The 26,367-nt window shown below is 48.0% G+C and overlaps 4 protein-coding genes across 4 annotated transcripts; 2 read left to right on the top strand and 2 right to left on the bottom strand.

Annotated features, from left to right (window-relative positions):
- Window positions 1–3,017: 3,017 nt before the first annotated feature.
- PtA15_8A186 (uncharacterized protein) lies at window positions 3,018–3,380 on the top strand (the record flags this gene model as incomplete). The annotated part of the gene is made up of 3 exons (XM_053171588.1): window positions 3,018–3,069; window positions 3,143–3,214; window positions 3,289–3,380. 3 exons carry the CDS (start codon window positions 3,018–3,020, stop codon window positions 3,378–3,380), a joined length of 216 nt encoding a protein of 71 aa, XP_053022837.1.
- Window positions 3,381–12,502: 9,122 nt separating this feature from the next.
- PtA15_8A187 (uncharacterized protein) lies at window positions 12,503–13,889 on the bottom strand (the record flags this gene model as incomplete). The annotated part of the gene is made up of 4 exons (XM_053171589.1): window positions 12,503–12,771; window positions 12,843–13,350; window positions 13,426–13,778; window positions 13,850–13,889. 4 exons carry the CDS (start codon window positions 13,887–13,889, stop codon window positions 12,503–12,505), a joined length of 1,170 nt encoding a protein of 389 aa, XP_053022838.1.
- A 1,807-nt stretch (window positions 13,890–15,696) lies between these two features.
- On the top strand, window positions 15,697–16,620 carry PtA15_8A188 (uncharacterized protein; the record flags this gene model as incomplete). The annotated part of the gene is made up of 2 exons (XM_053171590.1): window positions 15,697–16,243; window positions 16,520–16,620. The coding sequence occupies 2 exons, from the start codon at window positions 15,697–15,699 to the stop codon at window positions 16,618–16,620; spliced, it is 648 nt and encodes a 215-aa protein (XP_053022839.1).
- A 4,686-nt stretch (window positions 16,621–21,306) lies between these two features.
- Window positions 21,307–24,092, bottom strand: PtA15_8A189 (uncharacterized protein; the record flags this gene model as incomplete). The annotated part of the gene is made up of 5 exons (XM_053171591.1): window positions 21,307–21,932; window positions 22,006–22,626; window positions 22,709–22,791; window positions 23,569–23,683; window positions 23,915–24,092. The coding sequence occupies 5 exons, from the start codon at window positions 24,090–24,092 to the stop codon at window positions 21,307–21,309; spliced, it is 1,623 nt and encodes a 540-aa protein (XP_053022840.1).
- Window positions 24,093–26,367: the final 2,275 nt, after the last annotated feature.

Consider the following 26,367-nt stretch of genomic DNA (forward strand, 5'->3'; position numbering starts at 1 on the left):
AGTTCAAGCATTGTTCATTATTTCTTACACTAATTTCACCAAAAGCATCCAGCACAGTTCCGGAAAAAGGGTACGCTATGGCACTCTCTGGAGAGTGCGTCAAAATCACCCCTGGTGTAATGTTAAACTGTGACCAGAGACAATGAAGATCTGATGGGGGAAAAAAAGAATGGGCCAAAAGGCTTTACATTTTTAGTGAGGGGACAACAGGTGGTTCAGAGACAAGGACAAAGATGAGAAACAGGTTAAAAAGCCTCCAACCAGGGGACAAGGCAATAGGCCAACAAGGCATCTACTACATGGCTTGGGATGACATAAGAGGAAACAATAACCATGGTGTATCACCCGCCATGCATCTGATAAGGAGTTATGCCTTGATGGAATATAGAGGAGTAAAATCTAGTGAACACTCAGGGTCCTTCCTAATAGTCTGGCTCTGTTTGATGTTGGAGTTTCTCCCATTTTGAACCTGATTTTGTACATATTACATTACCCATTGTGGAGAGCCATCCATGAAAGTGAATACTGAAGAGCTTGAGGCGCCTTGTAGAGATGATGATAGAGTCTGATCCAATGTCTGTGGGTGGTTGGGTAGAGAATGTCAAAACAGACCCGGGTATAATTTACACCGCCGGTACCCGCGTGTTTTTTTCCAAAAACAGGCACCCAGCACCGCATCTGGCACCGCCTGGCGGGTACCAGCGGTCTTTTAGGCGGGTACCAGCGGTACCCGCCAGCTTTTTTCATCAAAAAGGTCACCAAGAGGTGTCCTTGATGACCGGAATGGACGCGTCATCAAGAGGTCCTCCCCTTGATGACCGCAACAGGTCGGTCATTGAGGGGAGGACCTCTCAATGACCAACCTGTTCCGGTCATCAAACAGGTTGGTCATGGTCATTGAGGGTGCTCCCCCAACGACCAGCACGCACTTCTCATTGAGGGGAGTGACAACTCCCCTCGATGGTTGCACGGTGAAACAAATACAATACATGTATCTGTATCTGCCTGTATTTGTATCTGTTTTGCACCCAATACTATTTATTTGTATTGTATTCAAAGACCAATACTATACAAATGTATTCAAACTTTGGTATCTTGTTGCAAATACAGCCCAATACAAGATACTGTATTTTTATGTTTTTTGATAGTTTTTCTGTATACAGTCCACAGTGTCAAAAAACAAGAAAATCAAGTTTTAATAATTTATTGATACAATACTATGGTATTGTATCTTCAGGCAGATACAATACATTTGTATTTACAATTTTGTATTTTTCAACAGATACAATACACAAGTATCTGAAGATACTGTATTGTATATTATCTGTTTCACCGTTGGTTGCACCAGGGACCGTCCTCGATGACCGGTCCTGGCCAATGACCTCTATTGTCAGTCATTGAGGGCAGCTCAGAGCGGGCCAAGGGCCGGGGGTCCGGGGTTTACCCAATTAACCTGGCGGGGGAAAGCGGTACTGGGGGGCGGTACCCGGGTACCGCACCGCTTTTTCCGAAAAAACGGGCACCCAGCACCGCATCCGGCACCGCCTGGCGGGTGCGCGGCGGGTGCGGGCGGTACCCGCCCGCGGGTGCCGGGTACCGCCAAACGGGTACCGGTTGACATTCTCTATGGTTGGGGGTATAACTGATAGACTGGAAGGTGATATTTACTTGGCTGGTGCAGATTTCTCCATGATAGCTGTGTCAGCCACAGAGTACATGTCACAGTACCTTACACGTACCAAGTACCTGCAATTGCTCACATTACATATAGTGCATTCCTTTTACACCTTTATTACATATGTATATCATTAGATACAAGCTTAAGAATTTACTCTTGTTATACATTACATTACAGATAACCATAGTTAAATATAGTTACCACAATGTAATTTTGTTATGAGAGTTAAGTTACATGCAAACAGTAAGATTAAAATACACTGTAACATTACTGTACACGTGAAATACCCACAAGACAGGTGTCACTCATTTATCCCCTGTGACACCTCATTCCCTACTTACATAATCTATTGATTATGACATAAATGCATAAACAGTACATGATGTAATCTAATTCAAAAAGCACTGAATGGAATCACTGATTCCAATGATCAGCTAGGGTACACAGCTACTGATCTAGGATCAGTACTGATCATTTACAATGTTGATCCTCATGAGGATCTGCTTCCTTTGAGCGCTTTCAGTTCCCCCCTGGTCCTGAAGTGCCTCCCAGCGCTTCAAATCCCCTCCTGCTCTTTCTCCTCTATATAATCACGCCCCCCAGGACTGTTTATCCCTCAGAATATTATTACAGCAAGGTTTAACCCATACCATATGTCAGCAGTCTGCTAGTCAAGACAGCGCAGACGGCGACAAATTACGGGCCGCTGCGAGTGAGAGCGGCCTGCAACCAAGCAACCCCTCCGACTAGAGAGCGCACTCAGGTGTCTCCCCCGAGTGGGCAGGCCAGCCCGAGTGAAGCATGACATTAGGCTCACCAACCTCGAGTGAGTGAGTGAGCAATACCTGGGCATCTTCTAATAAGATTCCCAGGTGGATAGATCGTAGAGTGCCAATGCACATCGAACCACAAGTTAACCCAGCATAGCTGGGGTATAAGTATCAGGGATTGTTCCTACCAGGAATAGCCCCCAGATCAGTTACCACACCCGACTTTATTGTTGTATTTGACCGCTTACGCCGAACAAAACGATTGGGGTTATTTCTTGATCCACCTTTTCCTTAGAGCAACTCCACCGCGGGCCCTAAATTGGGTCTCTAGTTGGAATTTACCGACTCAACCCGACCCACCGCGGGCGCTATTAGCGTCAAAATTTTACAGCTGTCCCCAAATTTCATGCCCGAGTCCGTACATGTAGGGACTCCTAGAGACTCTCTCCAAAGACCCAAAAGACACTGTCACATGACAACAACATTGTGAAACTCCATTGGTTGCACCCCCGATATCCACATCTCTATCCAGTCGCATATCAATATCGTCAAGACCCAGCCAAATCAAAATGGATTTTCTCGACCCTGCGCTCGAAGCACTGACACCAAGCATCAACAACGGTGAGATTCTCTTGAATCTGCTTGCTGCATATTTTTCTACACAGTTTCTGATCTCTTGCTGGCTTCTTATTAGATCCAACGGAAATCGAAATCTCTACCGCTCCCCAGAAAGCTTCTCAAAAAAGAACTATATCTGCACAAGACGGTCAGTAGTGGATCTTGACTCTTGCCGACGATTTGATTTGTTGATATTTTGCTTCAAGATTCAACTTCTACCAGTGTTCCCAAGCCAAAGACTAAAAAGAACGCGAATCCAAGACCGAGAAAAAAGGCTGCCAAGAAACCGATTCAGGAAGCTCCAAAAGCTTTAAAAGCTCCGAAAGGGACCGAGGACAAATCAGCTTCTGATGGAGATAATGAAGATGAAGACGGGGCAGACAGCGAATTGGAGGACGCAAAGAAAGTACGCGCAGCCAACTATCTCGAGCATGAGGACCTCCAGATCTGTACCTCTTGGCTTGAGATGACTGAGGACGGGCGCAAAGGTACGGATCAAACTGCGACCGCTTTCTGGGACACGGTCACAAACCACTATCAATTGAAGATCTCTGAGCCCTTTCGATCCATGAAAAGCATCAAGAATCATTGGGGCCTCATACAGCAGTCTCTCAACAAATTTAATGGCTGTGTCAGCCAAATCAACCACCGGAATCCGAGCAGTACGACGGCAACTAACCGGATCAGCATGGCCCTCACTTTGTACTCGAAGCTCCATGACAAAAGTTTTGGATTCATGTGTTGCTACGATCTTCTCTCCAAGGCTCCGAAGTGGCATAATTACATCGCTTCTCTGGCCAAGAAAAACGAAGCTAAAGTTGAACGTAACGGAGCCCCCAATCCATCTAGCCCATCATCGAGCTTGCTACCTAGCTCGACCAGAGACGGTACGACAAACTCGACTTCAGATACATCTGGCGACGAGACTGCTTGTGGCGGGCCGACTCGTCCAATCGGTCGCAAGAAGGCTAAGGTGGCTTATCAGGAGGAGAAACTCGACGTGTCCAACCACGAACACCTCAAGAAGATGACTACTGCTCATCTGGAAATTGCTGACGTTGTCAAAAAGCAACAAACGTCCTTTGAAAGTGCAATGGCTGCTCAACAAAAAGCCCTCGATCGCATTGCGGACGAAGCAGTCATGAATAAAGATCTTACCGGGGTCGATGAAGAAGTCAAGAGATACTATACTCTTGAAAGGAAAAGAATACTAGCCAAGCTTGAAACACGAATGGCGGCTTCAGCTTTGGCTTTGGCTTTGGCTTTGGCTTTGGCTTTGGCTTTGGCTTTGGCTTTGTCTTTATCTTTGGCTACTCCAGCTCCGGCTTTGGCTCCAACATCAACTCATTTGGCCCCTGCGCTAAACAACTCTCGCGCTAGTGGGCCTTAAAGACAAGAAGCTTCCCTTGTTCTTTTTTGGCCCTCCCAAAGTTTTTTTTTTTTTCTCTCCAAATTTTGTTTTGATTACTTTTTCTCGCACAAAAAATCAAATCAGAAGTTTAAGTTAAAATTCTATGTTGTCCAAATCCCCTTCTTTGCCTTTGCAAGCCCACAAGTGGGCAATCAGATCGTTCCGTAGAGCAAAGTGCAAATCCGAGTTTCGGACTCTCTGCATGTTTTGGACAAACGAGGAGAAATCGGCTTGTCGTTGTGAAACAGGCTCAATGTTATCGATGGGTTTGCGCTGTCCTCTGACTATGTTCGGGTCGTAGATGTGATCAATGTTTACATGCCTCTCATCCTCCACAATCATATTGTGGAGGATAATGCAGGTCTTCATAACTAGATGTAGCTTTTCGACGTTCCATGTCATTGCTGGTCGAGCTACTATCGCAAATCGCGCCTGAAGCACGCCAAACGCGCGTTCAACATCCTTTTGTGCTGCCTCCTGCATCTTCGCATAATGCTGAAGGTAATCAATCAGTCAATTTGATGTACACCTGATCATGAGTCTGATGACTTACCTTCCGTTCGAGACCTTGCGGATGTGAAATAGTCTTGATAAGAGTTGAGTAGTCCGGGTAGATACCATCAGCGAGGTAGTATCCTTGGTGATAAGTTGTGCCGTTAACTGTGTATTGGCACGGAGGGGCGACTCCGTTCATTAAATTTGAGAAAACCGGCGATGAATCCAAGATGTTGATGTCGTTGTGGGACCCTGGCATGCCGAAAAAGGCGTGCCAAATCCATAAATCATATGAGGCAACAGCCTCCAAGACAATTGTTGGAACCTTGATCATAAGAAGGAGGCAAAATCAGCAGATGTACGTAAGAAGGTGTGAGGAAGAGAAATAAAACAACCTTTTCCTTCCCTTGATACTGTCCATGCCACCCGGTGGGACAGTTCTTCCATTCCCAGTGCATACAATCAAGTGAGCCAAGCATGCCGGGAAATCCACACGCCTTCCCAACGGCCAACAAGCGTTTGATATCATTTTCGTTTGGGGATCGAAGATACTCAGTGCTGTACAAGTCAATAACAGCTTGGCAAAATCTATAGAGGCTTTTTGACGCGGTTGATTCTCCAATACGGATATACTCGTCGGTTGCGTCATGTGCCCCACCATACGCCAAGATTCGGAGAGATGCCGTGATTTTTTGAATGCCTCTCAAGCCAAGATTACCCAATGCGTCACGCCGGTGAGTGAAGTATATGTCGTGCTGCTCGACATCCTTAACTATCTTCAAAAAAAGTCCTTTTTGCATCCTGAATCGTCGACGAAATTCGTATTCGGTGTAGACAGGCGAATCCAAAAAGTAATCGTTAAACAACCGCTGGTAGCCTCCTTCAAAGTCTCGCCGGAGATTGGGTGCTCGTCCTTTTCTTGATCCGCCTCGTTTGGGTGGGACTCTTTTTCTTCTGTTTTCTTCATTTCGGAGGATCTCTTGAATTGCTGCAGCACCGCCTTGAAGAACCATGGATACTTGTTGAGTTGTCTGAATGGCGCCTGAAATGAGTGTACCTTGAGTGTTCACAAAATTTCGAATAATCGCCAGACGATCCATTGTTGCTGGCAAGATGTGGAGTCGACGGGAGGACCAGGTAAAACCAGGGGGCTTCGGGTCACGGGGAGCTGCCTTTCGCGGAATTTTACAGACTCCTTTGTCTCTCGCGGTGTATGCCGCAGCTGTTTGCGTCTCTAAATGCTGCTGCGCAGTTCCGCAGATCAGATTTTAGCGACCCGAAAATACGGCCCGCGGTGGAGTTGCTCTTAGTCTCATCATTTCCGCACTCGACCCGACTCCTCGTTTCACTAGGTAAGTCGGGCCTTTTCCCTGTCCTAGACAGGACCAGTTCTTCGAGTCCTTCGGATTCCGGTTGTATACGCTCAACCAGCCCCTCCAGACGGAGGCGCGGCTTTCCTCCTTGTGCTACGGCCAAGTCAAGTACCGACGGACGTCGTGACAGCTGAGACCAGCTGGGAACCTTAGAATATATCTAAGGTTAAGATTCAGGGCGCGGCCACGATAGAGACCCGCCCTGACATTTGGGGGCCTCATCGGGAAATTTTTCCCTGAAACCTTGGCTACTGTCCACTTACCCAAAGTGTGACTTCTTTTTTTCTCAGATACGTTTTGCGTGATCACGATATAGTTCGAACTTCTCAGCTTTCCATCTCGAAACTCTACCGGTATACCAGTAGTAAGTTTCTCGAGTCAAGGCCCGAGTTTCTACGTGTGTAGCTAAGTGCTTGCCTTCTAGTGTCGACCCGTCAAACTTCGCTACGCAGCTTTTCCCAGTCATCGCTCAAGGAGGACAAACGACGATCGACCCAATCGATCCTGCCTTGTCCGCCTCTTTGGCACGTCGGCCCCACCCAGCCATCACTGGGTTGATCGCGGACGTACGATCTCGGGAAACCTCGATAGCTAGAGGCTTGACCGCGGCTGTCGAACAACAGTTACTCGGGGAACCCATCCGCCTTAACAGCACTGTCCGGGGTGGATCTCCAGACAGTATCGCATCCATCATCGTCGTAACTGAACCGAGCGGTTAGTTTCTCTTTTTACTATGACTCCACCTAAGAAAGCCAAGAGTAACACCGGCTCCCACTCTTCCTCAACTAGGTCCGCCAAACCCAGTCTCGTCCCGCCTGGAGAGTTCAAACGTGGCGGCGGCCCGCCGCGGGTGGAATCCCACGACCGAGCTCCTTCTCCAGACCCCCCTGCGATTCAAGCAAGCTTTCCTAGAGGCACGAGCGGGGAACAACCAGGAGTCCATGATACTCCTCAGGGACCAGGCGATCACAACGCACAACAGTTTGGAACGACTGATCAGCCAGGACATACTGCTATTTCTGACCGAGGGCTGGAACCCTCATGTAACCCATCCAAACCATCCAGCAAACAACCCGGCGAACGCGCCAAGCAACCGCCTGAGGGGCCAAAACCTCCCAGCACCAAGCAACCGCTCGAGGGGCCAAAACCGCCCAGCAGCCTCTGCACGCCAAGGGGCGCCTCCGCCAGCACCTCCGGTAAACGGCCAAGCAGAACAGGCTCCAGAAGTAGTTCGACCCCGACCGGCCCAGAACGGTCGAATGAGGGGAAGAAGGAACTATTGAACGTCGATCTACAACAAACGGTTCCGAATGAGCCGGACTATTCAGGGGGGCTACCAGGCAATCGATCAATCGCGGGCCCGCAATCAAGGGAATCAGCACCACTAACGCTTTACAAAGCCAGCGGTATGCTGAAACACATGTTCTCTGAGATTGAGAAGGTGGTTGATGGAAATTCTAGGCAGGTTTTGTCCCATACCACCTCTGCTCTCACCTCCCTTGTTAAATCTGTCCATAAGGACGTCTCCACCCCCGTTTCTAATAATGTTCACCTCCTTAAAGATATCATCTCCGATAATTTTAAAGCTGTAAAGTTTTCTCTGGCTGGTATCTCTACTATAAGCAATTCTATATCTACCTCTATTTCTACTTCAGTCGCCCCTATTTCCGAGACTATCAGAACTATGGGTACAAGGTTAGACGACTTGGAGGAGGCTTTAGGGCGGGTCAAGATTGATTCCCCTGTCAAGAAGTTAGCCGAAACGGAGCGCAATCTTAAGGAGTTTGTACAGAATGCGTTGGATATCACGGTCTCCGACTTGGGTAGCCGCGAGCCCAGTGATCCAAAACTCATCCATGAGATGCAGGGCATCAGCGCGAGGTTGTTCGAGCTGGAGAGTCATATCCTGAAGCTCTCTGCCCCGGTAACGGCTAAGCCAAGTGCTGCCAGTTTCCCGGATGATCTGGCGAGGGATCTGATGGAGAGGTTGGAAGCAGGTTTCGAGCAGTTACAGGGTGCTCTTCTTCGGAAAACCCATGCCGCCAGCGAGTCTACCCTTGGGGAAGAGGTGGAGCAGAAGCTTGAGGAGCAAAGCAAGAGCCAGAGGATTGATTTTCTGAATTTAAATGGAAAAATTGATAGGATGATGAGTCAATATCGGGCTGAGGGCGCTAGGTTAAGGGAGGAGATCGCAGGGCTCACCAGTACTGTTCAGGCTTTGTCAACTGTGAACTCTGGCCGAGATCCTCCTCCTCATCTGCCCACGGGCCCCGCACGGCAAGCACGCCGCGAAGATAGCGGAGTAGACCCAGAACTCAAAAAGCGCCTCAATCTTGCCATCGCGAAGTCGGACTGGCCTAGCTTTTCAGGCGAGGGCGAGTACGATCACCTCCGTTTTGTGCAGTGGATCGACACCGCACATCGTGATAGCCACGTAGACAATGAGGTTATTATCCTTAAGCTACTGACTATGCTGACGGGCACTGCTCTCTCTTGGTATGAGACTATGCGGCTTACGCACCACAACAACTCCTGGTCTTTCTGGAGAGAGGAGATTTGTAAAAAGTTTGGACATTCCGTGTGGAAACGGAAAAAGCAGAATGCTTTCACGGCGGATCGATTTGTACCTGGCAAGTCCAAGCCAGCGCAATGGGTGACACGGCAGTATAACCGACTGAAGTGCTTTGAACCCAATATAGATCAGGAGTCCCTGAATTTTAAGCTCTTGAACCTTATGGATAACGAGGTGGAATACGCTGCCAAGAACGCGATGAAGCGGCCGGATGCCGACCTTAGTAGCTTCATTAATGTGCTGGAGGATATTTGTGACAAAACGCGGCTTGGCCGGCGGCGCTTTCCCCCGGAGGTGGTCCCTCCTCTCGTCTCCAAACCTACGGGTCAAGCTTTAGATAAAACTAAACCTCCACCCTCCGATATTAAATGCTTCACCTGCAAGGAAACAGGGCACACCGCTCGTAAGTGCCCTAAGAATGTCAATGCGGTTGATGACGGCGAAGGGGCAGAAGCAGCCGCGGAGCAGGGTAGCGACCCGGAAGATGGTGGGCCGATTATCGGTGCCATATCTTCTGGCGCGGATGTTGTCGGCACGACACGCGGCAGGAATAACCTTGTGCAGATGACCTGCTGCGAAAAGGAGTGTTTTGTTTTATTGGATAGCGGCGCTGTGCGCTTGGTGGTAGGGAAAACGTACCTTGCACAATTTTGCCCGGGCTGGGAGAAGTTCATTCTTCCAATACAGCCTGGAAAATTCCATAGTGCGTCTGGGGCGCTGATCCCTTTGGGAATTGTCAATATTCAACTTGTCCTGAAAGATGTCAGGATGGTTATGAAATTCGTAGTCATGGACAATATGACCTCACGCTACTTCATTGTTGGAAATGACTACTTAGTCCATTACAAAATATCCTTGTTAAATACGGAAAGACGTCAATTTACTATTGGCAGGAAGGTTTTTGATTTTGACGAATCAATTAACAACGCACGATTTAAGGGGTTATTGGCGGATCACAATAAGTGGTTGCCGCAGGAAGCTATCTCCAACTCAGAAGTACTGCTGCGCAAATTTCGCGCCGCAAACTGTTGCAACCCTGGCACAACCCCTATCAGAGCAGTGCTTTTTTGGGGGGGCAAATGTCAGCAGTCTGCTAGTCAAGACAGCGCAGACGGCGACAAATTACGGGCCGCTGCGAGTGAGAGCAGCCTGCAACCAAGCAACCCCTCTGACCAGAGAGCGCACTCAGGTGTCGCCCCCGAGTGGGCAGGCCAGCCTGAGTGAAGCATGACATTAGGCTCACCAACCTCGAGTGAGTGAGTGAGCAATACCTGGGCATCTTCTAATAAGATTCCCAGGTGGATAGATTGTAGAGTGCCGATGCACATCAAACCACAAGTTAACCCAGCATAGCTGGGGTATAAGTATCAGGGATTGTTCCTACCAGGAATAGCCCCCAGATCAGTTACCACACCCGGCTTTATTGTTGTATTTGACCGCTTACGCCAAACACAGCGATTGGGGTTATTTCTTGATCCACCTTTTCCTTAGTCTCATCATTTCCGCACTTGACCCAACTCCTTGTTTCACTAGGTAAGTCGGGCCTTTTCCCTGTCCTAGACAGGACCAGTTCTTCGAGTCCTTCGGATTCCGGTTGTATACGCTCAACCAGCCCCTCCAGACGGAGGCGCAGCTTTCCTCCTTGTGCTACGGCCAAGTTGAGTACCGACGGACGTCGTGACAGCTGAGACCAGCTGGGAACCTTAGAATATATCTAAGGTTAAGATTCAGGGCGCGGCCACGATAGAGACCCGCCCTGACACCATAGTTAAACAATACTTTCATTCTCACCCATCTTTCAATTCAGGAATAACATCAACTCTTGATTACCCTTACCTTTTGTAGGTAAAACCACAAACCCAAGTTGAGTTATTCCTTGGATGCCTATTAACACCTTGTGTTGATCTGGATGTGCCTTCATTGAGCAAGCCTCTCAGTCAAGATTACTGATAGAGTGAAACCTTTTACAGGTCTTACCACAAACCCATTGGCCCATCCTTGGCACTTTAAACTAACATCTTGCTAGTAACAACCCTCTCAGACACAGTTAGTTACCTACAGGCTGACAAGCTGTCTGTTTACTTGATGAGGTTTTGATTAGGCTCACCACAACATAACCGCCCATTGTTTGTGCGTGTGTATAGCGCTTGGCGGATGACAAGTGTGCATATGTGAACAGAGTTGGCAGATGGCGGGCGGAGGATATATTTTAGTTCTCCTTGTTTTCTCTATAAAACTACAGTAGGGGAGGGAGGATTCTGCCTCATAATTCCCACAGACTCTCTTTTACAGTTTTTACTTTAGTTTGCGGACTTTTGTCCTTCTCTTACTTTGTGTACATTGCAGAGTGGAGTTTACTTTGAGGACTTGCTTTACCTGTGTTGTGGTTGTCCTTTGCAGAAGTCTTGTGCTTGCTTTACAGGTGTTTTCTTGCCTTTTCACAGAGTTATCTTCTTTTATGCAGCGGAGTTTTATTTTACTGTTGACTTCTGTTGAGTTTTATTATTATACTTGATTTACTTCATTTACCCCGCTTTTAGTGCAGAGCGGAGTTCTCCAAATCACCCAACTTTCTCTGGGATAATCTTGCAGAGCCAAGTAGTGGTCCAGACACTTTCTTCCACTACACCATCCAAGAGAGTACAGGAAAAGAAGAGCTGGGTAATAATAGTCAGGCCCTCTCTTTGTGTCTGTTTCCCCCACGCAATGAACTCCACTCACGCTCCACTAGTCCTCAGTCCCCATCTCCATTTTTCCCAATCCCACTTGTCCAGCACTTTAGCCCTGTTCATCTTGGATCAGAATTTTTTAGCACCACCCAACTGCCCATAAATTAGGGCCAGAAGGCCATTTAATTAGGGCCAAGGCCATTTAATCACACAAGGAGGGTCTTACACCCTTGCCAACACCCAGCTTTGCTGGAGGGACTCATGACTTATCAGTTATCTTTGTATGAGAGAAAGTTGGTTTTTGGTGGTGTTTTTCTTTGAACCACCAGCACTCAACTCTGATAATATCAAAGCTTCTAAGTTTCTGGTGGATGGTCCCAAATTTCAGATTGCAACATCTGAAATCCCAGATTATTCCAGCTTGAAGGGAAGTGCTCCATTCACAGGCTTCAGACTATCAGTGATGCCATAAGATTTATAAACCAACAGCTAATATTCTCAAGGCTATACTTATGTGCACATTGATCTTAGCACTGAGAACTTAAGTGTATTAGAGAGCTTCTTAACAAGCTACTTGGAACCAAGAACTTGAAGTGTATCAGGGCTTGAACTGCCTATCAAGCTATCTGTTGGTCAGAAGATCCTATCCGCTTCATATTATTTGACGAAACAAGAGATGGTTGCTTATGGCCTGAATCTTAATCAATGACTTTTGTTGGGTCACCCAGACGCACTACAGCAGCTGGCTGGCTTCTGATATTGTTCAAGAAAATTGACCAAAGAAAGAAAAGGGCGCCAACATGAAGTGATAATAATTTGTTGAATAGAAGCAAGCTACAACATAATACTTCATTTGATAATATAGATGAATTATGATGTGGAAAGCTACAATAAAATACAGTTTTAGAAGTGTTTACTAATCTGAGTTTGTTGAAGGAAAGGTGGGATAAGATCCAGTCTTAACACCTTCTACGGGGACAAAATAGAAAATAGCAGCAGCAGATGGTGGTGTACCATCTCGTTTTGATAGAGGGGCAGATTCCGATTCGCAGTTTGGAACTCGGTAGAATTGGCGCTTGTTGATCTGATGGCCTGGAAGATTTTGATTGCTTTCAGCTAGGCTGGAACTGGGAGCATCATTGTAGACTGGCTGCAGCTCGCCGGAAGCAGTGTCGTAAGAAAAGGCTGGAGAAGTAGAGGAACACAAAAGGTCAACACTGCAGAAATGAACATTCATAAAAAAATGATTCTCTTACTTTGAGAGAAACCCGGCAAGCTACCACATTTTTTCAGAGATAGGGGACCTGCATGCGTTATGGGGAAGGTGGCGCAATGATCAACAGTCTGGAAAGTAGAGCTATCCATGACGGGAACCCTCAAGCGATAGAGTGAGGAGCCCGGGTGCGTCTTGATGGGAGACATGAAGAATTGAGTCGAGTGCGATGTTGAAGTGCCGAGTTCGAGTTCACCGGTACCCAGATCAGAGTTCATAGAGTACGCTAGCCCGGAGACAGTCCTGGCTACCCCGGCGTGTTGATCAGGGAGAGCGATGTCCACAAACCCTGGAATGTCACTTGGGAATGTCTCACTTGCAACAGAAAAACCTGCTTCACTTGCTGGTTTGGGGCTGGCAAGCTTAGCATGATCACGGTCTATGTCGGTGGACGCTGAGTGAAGGCTCCTATTAGGCCGAGAAGGAAAAGAGTTGATGTACTCTTCAAAAGTAGGTGGTGTGTTTTCGTTGATCCCCTGGGACGGCATTGTCTGTCACAATTGAAAAAGAGGGAAGAAAAGTTTAGCATTTGGCGTGCGCAACAAGGCCAAGATGAAAAGACTGACCTCTTCTTCTGTTGACTGATTCTTTGAGCCTTTGGTTCGTTTGTACATGCGATGGAGAGACAGCGGCGAGAGGGGCATGTGGGCCAACGGGGAGCCACCCATGGGCGCGGATTCATGATACATCTTCGGGGCTTTGTGCCCATTCTTTTTCGCGCCGTTGGGGGTTTTAGAGTGGTAGGCGGACGGGTCGACGTTCTCCTGGTTCGAGGACTCATCATCGGCCTCGGTGGCCGGGTTCCAGCCGCTCTCTTGGCGGGCTCTTTTTAGGTTGCGCGTCGGGGTCGCAAACTCGAGGTGCTCGGTCGTCCTTTTCACCGGGCTGGGAGCAATGGAACGGCCCTCCGAAACGGTGGCTATAACAGGAAGAAGTCGAGTCAGTTTCTGGGATATTTGGTGTAGCAAGGCTGGTGATGGGCTAACTTACCACCTAGGACTAGAGCTCCAGCAACTAAAGCGAAACGCATTTCGGTAACTTTCTTTTGATGGTGTGATGTAACAAGTATTTTGAACTGTAGGAAGTGCTTTCTGAATGTTGTGGTGGCAAGCTATAGCGAAGAAGAGGATGTATTATTAGGTAGGATAGTATTAGTATGAGATGGGATGAAAGAGACAATGACCCGCGACCGGCCCCTCTATTTAAAGGCTTTCTGAGGCAGCACAAAGCTCCTCCCATCTCCCCCTGCTCGAGTAAACGGGATGGCTGGACGGCCGATATTGCCTGTCGGAGGCAGCCTTCGACCAGCTTCCAGCCACACGCAAGAAATGGCTGTCCGGAACTAACGCGCGGACAGCCATTTCTTGCGTGTGGAAGCGGGATGGCTGGACGGCCCGTGTGTATTCGCTGGGCTAGACCGGGGAGTCGAGAGATACGGCTGGCCCTGAGACTCAGCACAGACAGCAGGCTAGCCTAACACAATCCCCTCGTTCCAGGGGCCGAAGGACCGGCGCGCCGGGGGCGCCTCGCGAAGCGAGCCTCTTCAGAGGCTCGCTCCGCGAGAGGCGCCCGGCGGTGTTTCACCCGCCTCCCTCTGAAACGAGGGGCTTGTGTTAAGCTAGGACAGCAGGCGCCTCCCACAGCGAACTGACCACCACCCCAAAAGACTGGGATACGGCTATTCCTAGCCTAACACAATCCCCTCGTTCCAGGGGCCGAAGGACCGGCGCGCCGGGGGCGCCTCGCGAAGCGAGCCTCTGGAAGAGGGGCTTGCAACTTAAGTGCCCGTCCTGGGGTGAGAGATTTCCCATTTTCGCTGTATTTTGGGTAATATTCACTTCAACCGTGGATGGCGTCTTCATCTGAGCTCCCCCTCGGATGAGATGCACATTTCCCAGCAGGCGGGCATCTTGCCTTCCTGCTGGTATTTTTTTTATTAAACATTCTTTAGAAAAATATCACTTTCCTGAGACTTGAAAGCTCTTGAAAGCTGGAGCTCAGCTCGGAGCAGGAAGGAATGGGAATCCACATGGAGCTGTACTCTAGAAGATACAGCCCATCAGTTTTTTTTTTCAGATCATTGACGGCCGCAATTCATGCAAGGATGGAATGCATCCGACTGGCGGGCTTCATACAGTGCAAGCCCTGAACAATCTGCCGGTCACTCGTCTCAAAAATGTAAAACTTCAAAGGGCCATGGCCACCGGATGGTTTGCTGGATTTTATCCATGCTTGGGCATGGGAAGGGCCGGATGTAGGCCTTTCAATTGGTGTAACAGGCCTCGGGAAATTCCCTCTGCAAGATAGGGAACAAGCGGAGGCAAATTCCTCCCACCTAAATTTGAAAACCGCTCACGCCAAAAGTCAGGGATACCCCACAAGCCCCTCTTTCAGAGGCTCGCTCCGCGAGAGGCGCCCGGCGGTGTTTCACCCGCCTCCCTCTGAAACGAGGGGCTTGTGTTAAGCTAGAGAGGCTCGCTCCGCGAGAGGCGCCCGGCGGTGTTTCACCCGCCTCCCTCTGAAACGAGGGGCTTGTGTTAAGCTAGCGGCTATTCAATAGTCCACCAAGACACCGCGCGGGGGCTACGGGATAGCCGTTTGGGCGATCTCGGTTCTTGTCGGTTCGCTTCGTTACAGTGCACTTGTTTACATGTGTGAACTTGTGCGCATGTAAACCAAGTTCGACCAACCCCAGTCAGCCAGGAGCGGATCGGAGCAATCCGGCTCATACACCGGCTCAAGCCCGGCGTCCAAGTCCTTTTCTCACCCCTCAACGGCGGCACCATAGGCAGACTCATCCCGGCAACGGTTCGATTCCTCAGGCCCCACGTTACGTCATGGCAAACCCCAACTCCCCCCCCCGGAACCGTAGCAGGCGACGCCGCCGCACAGATACCTCGTATCAGACGTTAAATACCGGGACCTCTAGACGCAGCCGGACTCTTAGGGACCGCTCGTATCAGCACGACGCCGAGCATCGACGTTATGGTCAATCTGTTCAGCTCGCCGGACGACTTCACCATCCAGTTTCTGGGCAAGCCTTGAGAGCTCAAGAAAGGGGACCACAAGAGTCACCTGCTCCCATTCAACCATTACTAGGCAGCTTCATTGATAATGACTTGCGTAGAGCTGACGAAGATGGGAATGAGATCATTTCTACTCATGCAGAATATTTCCGTCTTCGCCGCTACGCTGAAAAAAGAGATCGCATTAATCAACAATGGAGCCTTGTCGAAACCCAAGCCCTGGCCACCTATCTTTTGTGTCAGCAAAAAACAAAGAACTGGACTATTCCTGCTGTCGGATTCGAATCACCTATCGATATCTGTACATGCGAATTGACAAACATCCATCAACGACCGGTTGACTTGGTGGACATACTCGGTGAGTTATTTACCATGGAAACATCCCTTGGATCCCACAATTAATCCACAAAAACTTGTTGAAATATGTAGAGCGCCACCCAAGCCAGCTCATCTCATTTTGCAAGTGTACGCCGGACCCCATCCGACTCATGCACCATGGCTACTTTGCATGCTCAGTCGAAAAGCCCCGATCTGCCTTCTCAATCCGGCTGGTCCAATACCACCACTTACTATGGCAAGCCTCCGCAGTATCCGGATCCGCCTTTATCCAATCCCTTTCATCCTATCTCGATAGTCGAAGCAGCAGCCCATTGTTCAACCGTGGATCAGATCGCAAGCGACGAGACCTTCGAGTTCCATTCACCCACTGTACCGATCTCTATCGTCGCATCTTAGACGGCCAAAGAAAGCTATTCGAAGATGGCCTACAACTCACCAAACACGATAAGTGGGCCAGAAAATGTCCACGTTGCTTCGGTCCAAGTCAAAATGAAACTAAGGCAAACAAAGCTGAACCCGACGTGATGATTGCAATGGATGGCAACTTCCAGCAACGACACTATGCATATGCAAGTAAAGACAACCCTCGTGAAGATCAGTACCCGCATAGCTTCCTTCCCCACTCAAAGGTTCATTTGGATGTAGCAGCTATCGAAGAGACAGATGAATCAGCAGTCGGAATCAATGTGAGTTCCAATCATACCAATCACCCAACTGAAGTTTGCTATGTATCTTAAACACATAAGTTGTTGTTCCCACTAGCCACCTTGCTCTGATCAACACAAGGCAGCAGACGATACTCGAAATGATTCAACATGGGACAAATGTGATGACAATGGACTATTTGCGAGCACATGTCGACATGATGTCCCACTATTGCACATTAATGTCTATAAAACCGGTGAAAAGTGAGTACTCCATCTATCAAATTGCTGTTTTATGGCAATGTTTATACTTGTACTAATTTAGTTTCATCTTTCAAGGCTATTCTACCCGGTCTCTCTCCTTCGAAACATATTGCTTGACTTGCCAAATCATAAGCTTGGGGTGCTGTACAATATTGGATGTCACCTTGAAACTCACATTCAAAAGGTATCCATCCACATAACCTCAGCATCAGACTAGGCCATGAATTTCAACTCTGACTATTATGTTGTCTTTACTCTGTAGCGAGGCCTATTAAGTGACCGAATCACTGATCTCCGATTTGGAACGTCAATTTTCCATGCCTATGTGCATGAGTGGTCATGCCAGGTTAAGTACAACCCTCGCCTGAACGACTGGTGGGGCTTAACTGACGGTGAAGGTCTTGAGAGATATTGGTCTTTTATGTCACCCCTTATATCCACTCTGCGTGTATCAACCAGGCTACATCGATTTGACTCCCTTCAAACTCGATCAGATTACTTTATCAAACAGTTACTTGAAGCTACTGCTGATTGGCTTCTAAAAAAGTTACGAAATGCACAAGAAACACTTCAATCTGCTAGCGAAGCGCTTTCCCAAATCCATGCTTTGCCAAATCCATACTGCCCTGGTAACAACTACACCAACGAGTTCTTTGAGGCACAATGGGCCCTTGAACAAGAGTATCATTTAACGTTCAATCACGCCCGCGAGTCCCAACGACAGGAATTAGGCCGTCTTTTGTGCTTGCAGGAGGAGCACGATGCAGCTTGGTAAGGTAAAGATCTTACTGGAGGCCGGAATAATTTTCTTATTCCAACCAATGGGTTTCTTCTTCTAAAGGGCAAGTGTGGCCCCCACTGTGGAGCAGTCTTTGGCTTGGGCAAACACATGCAGAGATCTTGACATTAAAATTCGAAACCAGCGGGCTAGGATCCGTTCCGATATGCTGATGGATAACCTCACAAGTTGAGTTCCAGTGGTTTATTTCCCACCTTGATTAACATCTGTCACACCAATGGGGTATTACTTACATATGCATGGAGTTAGGTAACCAGTGTGATCTACTTTGGAAGGTTTGGCACTCAAAAATTGAGGTACAACAACGATTCCTGGCTTTAGTGGAGGAAAAGCAACCTCTGTTGCGAGCCTGTCGAGCCGGAGAAAGTACGACTTTGGGCAAGTTCATCCACGTTTAAATTCTGCCTTTGGGCAAGTAGACAATGTAGCTGATTGACCGGTATTTGTTGTAGGTACTCGTGGCAACCAAAGATTGGTCCTTGCGGTGCGCAAAAGGGCGGATCAGCTCAAGAATTCACTGGAAAGATACACCCAACGAGCTCGGGCCTTCATCAATGCCTGTCCAACTCACCATCCACCACCAATAATCGAGTATGCTGAGTTGCTTCGTCTTCAACCAAACGATGCTTTTTGGAACGACGGTTTTTTTACCAATGGAAACGAACCCTGGGCTATTGATGTCAACACTCAACACGGTATTCGTCATCTTTCAAGCTTCAAACGCGCTGTAGAGGAGAAGAGAAGGCTTGGTTGGGAAGTACGTCGAGCAATGCACTGGGCCATCAATCAACATGAACTTCTTTGGTCTACTCTTTCTGAGCTATTTCAGACACCTGATACTCCTGAAGCACTAACTCAGCGGTCGACCAACCTATTAGATCACGAATCCCTGCAATCACATCATTCTATGGAGAACCGGATTCTATCAGCAAAAGTTTTGATACATTCTCAGTTAATACGGATGTCTAGATTGCAGGTTGCATGGGACAAGAAAATTCTGGATGTCCTATCGAAAACAGCACACCAGACAGGCGACATTGAGCTTTTACGGAAGTGGCGAGGCCAAATCAACAAAATGACTTCTACCATGCGCGCTGGCTTTCTTTCCGGCATTCCTGGAGATTTCCGATTGTTTCAAGTGACAGTATTTGGTAGAGCTGAGGAGCTCCCTCCCACTCATCAGCCTGTGGATCACCCTGAAGAGGTGTCTGGTGTAGACCGTGAGACTGGTGGACGCAATAGGGAGGGCGAGGAGGGTTGTGAAGATGATGAGGATGATGATGGACCTGATGAAGATGAATATTTAGAGGATATGAACACTATGACTGCAAATCAACTTGCAGAAGATTTGCTTGTCACCCTGTCAAGAAACTGATAAGCCTCTCACAAAACTGATATGATGATTGTGACTATTGTATCTCTTTGCAAGGAGAATCAGCTCAAATTAATTGTGTGACATATATATATTTCACATTCTCTGGTTATATTTAGAAATAAATAAATCAAAGTTTACTCCTCCAGAATGATATTATTTGGATGTTATGGATTTCTAATTTTTGAGCTTGTCTAAAATGGGAATAGCTGTTATGGATTCTTATTGAAACAAACACAGCATGTTGAATGCTATAATCAAAGCTAAACTACACAAAATTGAATTATTATGGATGTATGTCGTTTGTGAAGTGAGATGTGAGTTTCACATTCTTGAAGTTGGTGACTTGTTCCATATTTATGTTTTCTATTCAGATTTATGTTACATCATGAAAATTATTCCAATGGCATCTTTATTAATTATTCCAATGTAATCTATATAATTACTCCAATGTCAACTTTCTAAATATTCCAATATGATCTTTTTAATTATTCCAATCTCATCATTACCAAGTTTGGTAAAATTCAATTGACATGTATATATATTTTAGTCAATAAAAACCAGCCAGAGTAAGGGGATGGTTGTTTAAGCTGTGCCTCATATGAGACATGAGTTAGACAAATCTCATACTTCAAATAAATCACTTGATAACCATTAGGGTGGTTCACATCTGGCCTTTTAGCCGCTCTGCTGATACACCATCTGCAGACTGATGTAAAAAATAAGGAAGATAAACAGATGTATACTCCTTTGAAATACCCACTTGTGTGAGAATACAAACTCCTTTTCTGCATTCCACTTTCCATGCCACATGTCCAAGACAAAAAATTCCCCTTGTGATAAACTTGTAATAAAGGTTCATGACCAAAAATACAAACTTGAAAGGGACACCAAAAAGAGAGAATCTCTGTGCAAACTCCTACATAGTGTATAAACTCTTATATAGTGTAAGCAGCACAGAGAAGGTACACAATACATTTGCAAACCATCCCATTGACAAGGCAAAGAGACAAAATCTGTGTACAAAATTTATTGCCATCAGCAGTTATAATAACAGTGGGCCACTACACTACAGGTGCCTCTTAATGTTAGCGTAGCAGCACTAACAGCAACTCTGTTTTCCTGTGTGCTAGCACCACCTTACCGCTGCCACCCTGCGCTACAGCACCTTAGTTGGATTAAACTCCTTGGCCCTGACAAAAAGTCCTGCATCCCGCACAATAATTTCTTCTGTTTTTTGTTTGTTTTGAAGTAACAATGTGGGTCAGAGAGAATCCGCATTGTATTGATACTGGCGAAAGACAATTAGATACGAAAGGAGAAAGGTGTTGTTAGCTCACATTACTTCTCTGAGCTCTTGTATCATCAGATGGGGAAACTCGGAATCTTCTGGGGGGAGATTTAAATAATTGGACAATTGTCCTATCAAATCCCTTTTTCTTTGATTCAATTTGTGATCTGGATCTTCGGAGATGTATTGACATTCTTCGCACGGTGATGGTGAAGAAGGTGGAGTAGGGGGAGACTCGAGGAACTTCTGCTCTTCTTGACAGTCCACTTCGCCGTAAACAACCGAGTCACCGCAAGAGTTTCCGTCTGATTCAGCATCGGTTTTTGAGAAATTTTTTAGTTGCTTCGAAAGTAGCCACCCAGTATCCTCCACTCCTATTGTCAACTGATGAAATTGCTTGATTAGTAAGGTTCATCGGCACTGAGGCAGTTACCGCCGGTACTTTTGCAGGGTACCTGCGGGTCCCCACTTTTGAACGCACAAAACAAGCTTGTAGGAACAATTAACCGCCCTGGTCAGAGCTGGGAATCCACCGACAACGCCGCCAGGGGACACCCAGCTCCACAACACCCCGGCCGGAAGACAACGACGCCTTGACCGACCGGGGCGAGGCACCAGGTACAATGCGGGAAGAAAAACTTGAGAGGTGACAAAAAACAAACACAATCATATTTATGCAAAAAGAAACACAACCATGTTCAAGCAATTAGCATTAATGTGAATCACTTTCAGATCCTTCCTGCCAGCCACCGGCAGAGCCATCATAGTTTGAATCTTGATCAGTTTGGCCTTTGGCATCTTCTTGAGAAGAGCTAAGGCTAGGAGGAGTTGGGTGATTTCTGGCCGCGTGGACGTGCTCTCTATGTCGGCGACGAAATGTAGCCAGAGATTCTTCACTGTTAGAAACTGAGTGAGATCGTTCATGTTGAACACAAGGTGTTGGCGATCGTTGAAGTGGAGGGCAAGGGGCGGTTTTTTTGGCTCGATGACTAGGGTTTGGTTGTTTTGCTTGATGAACAGCCTTCGGTCGTTTGACTTGATTACCAGCGGTTGATTGTTTGCCTTGAGGACCAGGCGTCAATTCGCTACTGCTTGCATCTGAGTCAGTGTTGTTGGATTTGGTTGAAGGATTTACTTTGACAATGTCAATAAATCGGTCATCCAAGTCAATATGAAGCCGGCGGATATCGGTCGGCGTGAGGCGACGGCTTGGTGAGGAGATCTTCTCATAAGGAGTTCGTATTTCAGGGTGGAGGACAAGGCAAAAGCCTGCCGCCGCAAGTTTCTTCTTGTTTCTCGACCAAGGCCGTTTGACCAGTATCTTCTCTGTTTTCTTGGCTATGTGAAGCCAATCGAGTTGAGCAATGTCAGCTGGGTGAAATGAGCATAAATAGATGGAATGACTACAAACCGATGAGGCGGGAAATCCGTGTTGTGACACTGATGGGTCTTGATGGGTCCTTCTCAAGTCCCTCGGCAAGCTCGGCAATCTGATCGGTGCTGTGTCCAGTCAAGTAGGACTGAAAGCGAGCTGCATAGGTGTTCAGGCCATTGATGTCGTCGGCGTACTTGCGGAATGGGGTCGCACCGTGTGTCGTTTTGACCAACTGGAAGGAATGTGGCCCTAGGTGTCTTGATACCGCAAATACAATCATATCACAGTTTGTACTACATGCAACAGTCTTAGCCTGTCGAAGCGGGTCAGCTGCGGTGTGCATCATGCAGATATTACTAAATTGGTGACCTACCTTTTTAAGCCATTCATCAAGGAAGTTCTCTACTCGGCCTGAATTTCGACTGGCTGAGACAGAGGCTCGCATGCCCGATAGAGTCACAGCCTTTTCTTGAGGACCCGGCGACGAATCCACCTCACCATCGAGTGCCAGTTCAGATGGAGTCAACTCTTGAGTTGAAGTTGATTCCTTGCTGGTGCGAACCTTATCAAGACGTGCCGCGAGCTCCTCGTCCGGCAATGCATCCCGGAGGGCTGACACCTGAGCCATCATGCAGTTGTGCGAGACCCCTTTTCCGGCTGTGTAGGGGAAAGGGGGGACAGTTTTTCAATTATTGGACATCTCGAATGCAATTTGGAAGAAAGTGATGTTTTTTCTAACCTCCTCGGAAGATTTCTCGAGCCTCGGGTGTTTTGAGGAACAAATTCCATTCATTCAGATCTCGAAAGGCAACTCGTGAGCCGCTGGGACTCATGGAAGGAAGTGGTTGATCAGCTTGCTGATAGCTGATGACATTACCTAAAACCAAGCTTACAGGAAGGTGTCGACCATTGAGACAGATACACCTCGCTCAATCGCTTGTATGGCAAGTTTCATTCGTTGCTCTTCATAAAATTTAGCAAAAAACTCCCGGTCATCGTCTGACATGGCCCCCTTGGACCCCTCCTGAGCATGGGAAATAAGCTGTCCAATGGTGAGCTTCATGAGCTCGTCGTGGGATTGAGGCGCGGGGAGGGGACGCGAACCGTCTTCTTCGCGGGTCTGAATTTTCTTGCGCCGCTTTCGCGGGGCTCGATCGTTGAGTCCTACAAGGGGCAGGTCGATCGCCAACGGGGTCAAAAGTTGAATCCATCAAGGGGCAGCTGAGTATTCGGAGGGCTGAGTATTCGGAGGGCTGAGTATTCGGAGGGTAGAGAAAACAGAATGGATCATGGAGGAGACGCAGAGGAAGGTTGGCAGTCAGAAAAGGTGATAAGCAATGTAGACCGGTGTCTAGGGCTTGAGAGAAGAGAAATGTGGTGAACGTACAATTAGGGTGTTGTTATCGGTTTTTCTGATGGTGATTGAAGACTTTGATGATACACCGGTGGAGTGACAATGGTCATGTTATCGGTTCGCCGGGCACTCGAGCTCAGGTTAGGCTAGGTTTACCCGCGGGACTGCGCGCAGCAGTTGACCCGGCTGGTCGAACTTGGGAAGTGTAGTACACATGTAAAGTGCTGCATTGTAACGAAGCGAACCGACAAGAACCGAGATCGCCCAAGCGGCTATCCCGTAGCCCCCGCGCGGTGTCTTGGTGGACTATTGAATAGCCGTATCCCAGTCTTTTGGGGTGGTCCAGCCGAGAGCGGGAAGCTTTGTTGAAGGAAGTCACCAGTCGATCGGATGAGTTTAATGAATGAATGAATGAATAGTAATATTGGTGTTGTCCATGTATGACAACAAGCTTGACTTGCACGAAGCCCTGCTATAATCAAGCCAGCCTCCACTCGAGAAGATCCATCTACAAGCTGCTCAAGATATTTACACTCTGAGGGAGGAAGCAAGTCTCGACTGTTGGTGTTTTTGTTGTTGTTGTTAACACACAGCAAAACGGGGCCCTGCGCTCCAGCCGACCGGCAGGCAGGAAGACCGGTACTGGGGCTGGTCCGAGCTGGTGAGTGTGGGAGGAGCTGGTGGGTTGGACTCGGCGAGCGGAGTCGATGGTCACAAGGAAGAAGGTGAGAGACAGAGAGAAACGAAAGCAGGGGAAGATGAAGGACATGGAACGAAAAAGACCTTGATACATCTTCAGAGTGCACCCGGCGTGAGAGGACTGGATGGGTGGAGGCAGCGACGTTGGTGAAACTCGGGTGCCAATCAGAATTCGCACATCTATTTATAGCTGCAAACTGTAATAGGGGGTCTCCACCGCGCCCGCAACAGAGGAGAAAGACGTTTAGTCCGGCTGCGTCTAGAGGTCCCGGTATTTAACGTCTGATACGAGGTATCTGTGCGGCGGCGTCGCCTGCTACGGTTCCGGGGGGGGAGTTGGGGTTTGCCATGACGTAACGTGGGGCCTGAGGAATCGAACCGTTGCCGGGATGAGTCTGCCTATGGTGCCGCCGTTGAGGGGTGAGAAAAGGACTTGGACGCCGGGCTTGAGCCGGTGTATGAGCCGGATTGCTCCGATCCGCTCCTGGCTGACTGGGGTTGGTCGAACTTGGTTTACATGCGCACAAGTTCACACATGTACATAAACAAGTGCACTGTAACGAAGCGAACCGACAAGAACCGAGATCGCCCAAACGGCTATCCCGTAGCCCCCGCGCGGTGTCTTGGTGGACTATTGAATAGCCGTATCCCAGTCTTTTGGGGTGCTGACCACAAGTCCCTCCCTGTGCCGAACTTGTGGAAGTCCCTCTTCTGCGGGGGGGCGGGCAGCCCAGGTCGCGGAGCGACCCCTCCGAAGGAGGGACTTGAGTCTAAAACCGACTTATGTACAACCGCGTCACGGTTGGCCAGTTTTGGTGTAGCCGACTTTTGGACGGCTGCACCTCCTGTACATCCATCTCCCCGGAGATATAAAGTTGGGTGGGAGATAGAGGAGGATTGTGCGGATCTGCTCATCCAATTTTCAAAATAATATTCTGAAAATTGGACCAGCAAGAATTTTTGCAAGATCACAAAAATCCAAAAATCTGCTCTTCAGGATTGAACTGAAGTTGATTCTTGGCTTCTCAACCAGGATCCCTCCTTCACAAAATTCCTCCAAAAAATTTCAATTTACTATCTTGGGATGGCTGTCTTGTCCTCTATTGATTACATAAGGAATGGTTTGGTTTGAAGAAAAAAAAAACAAAGTCATGCTGGACTAAAAGTGGCTTGTAAAAAATCCTACACATACAATTTTTGAAAAATTCAAGATCCTTCTTGATGGGGATGAAGACCCTCATCCTGGGCACACCCTGCCCAACTTCATTATCCACTGGGTGGTTGTGTTTAATTTATAGGATTTTTACAAAATAAAATGACCTCAAAAGCCCAACCGTGACACGCGAGCATGCGCGTTTTAGACACAAGCCTCTCCCGCACTTTGTGCGGTCGACAGAGAGGCTGTACACGCTCGTCCCTGTGCTCGCGGGGCGCGAGAACCCTCCCGCTTGCGGGAGGGACTTGTGCCTAATCCCGATATTTGGCCTGAGGCTGCCCAGCCAAACATCTAAAAATTCCTTCTAACCCCCATATCACCGTATACCCATCGGATTTCTTCACAGCCTCTGGCACCATTAGAATCAGTTTTTCTTTCTACATATTCTGATGTGTTTAACACAACACCTACCCCCATCCCTTGAAAAAAAAATTGTTGTAAAAGCATGGCTTGCGAGGCCTTGTAAGGCTGAAACCGTGAGAAAGTGGCTGAACTTGACCTGAAAATGGCCCGGCGGGTCTGTCACATTGCTCAGAAAATGCCCTTACAAGAATGGCTGCTGAGCGGCCAGTTCTTGATGAATTTACTTGAAAAAACATGTACAAGACAGCTGAGATCAAGGGCTAGACATGGCCAACTGGGATTTGGATTGTGAGGTGATACCAAGTTGTAGGAGAGTTGTAAACACAAAATCATACATTTTCATTGAAAAAACACGTCAGCCTCAGGCCAAATATGGGACATTAGTCCTAAGCCTCTCCTTCGGAGACGCTTCGCGCCTCCTTGGAGAGGCTTAGTTAAGCTCGCTCCCACAGCACGAGTTACATACATATTTACAAGCTCACTTCAACACTTGCCAGTATCCCGCGTAGGATATCCAGTACATAACCCGGGATATCTGTCGAGGGACCGCGGATCAAGCCAGATATCTGAGACCCAAGGTTCCAAAACCAGCGGATATGGGCGGATACTTCTGGATCAGAAGCGGGGCTTTGGATACTTCTGGATCAGAAGCGGGGCTTTGGATACTTCTGGATCAGAAGCGGGGCTTTGGATACTTCTGGATCAGAAGCGGGGCTTTTCCGGATGCAGTGGCTCAGGGGAATAGACACACGCACAAGATGAGAGG

Source organism: Puccinia triticina, chromosome 8A (genome assembly GCF_026914185.1).
Source record: "Puccinia triticina chromosome 8A, complete sequence".
Lineage (NCBI taxonomy): Eukaryota > Fungi > Basidiomycota > Pucciniomycetes > Pucciniales > Pucciniaceae > Puccinia > Puccinia triticina.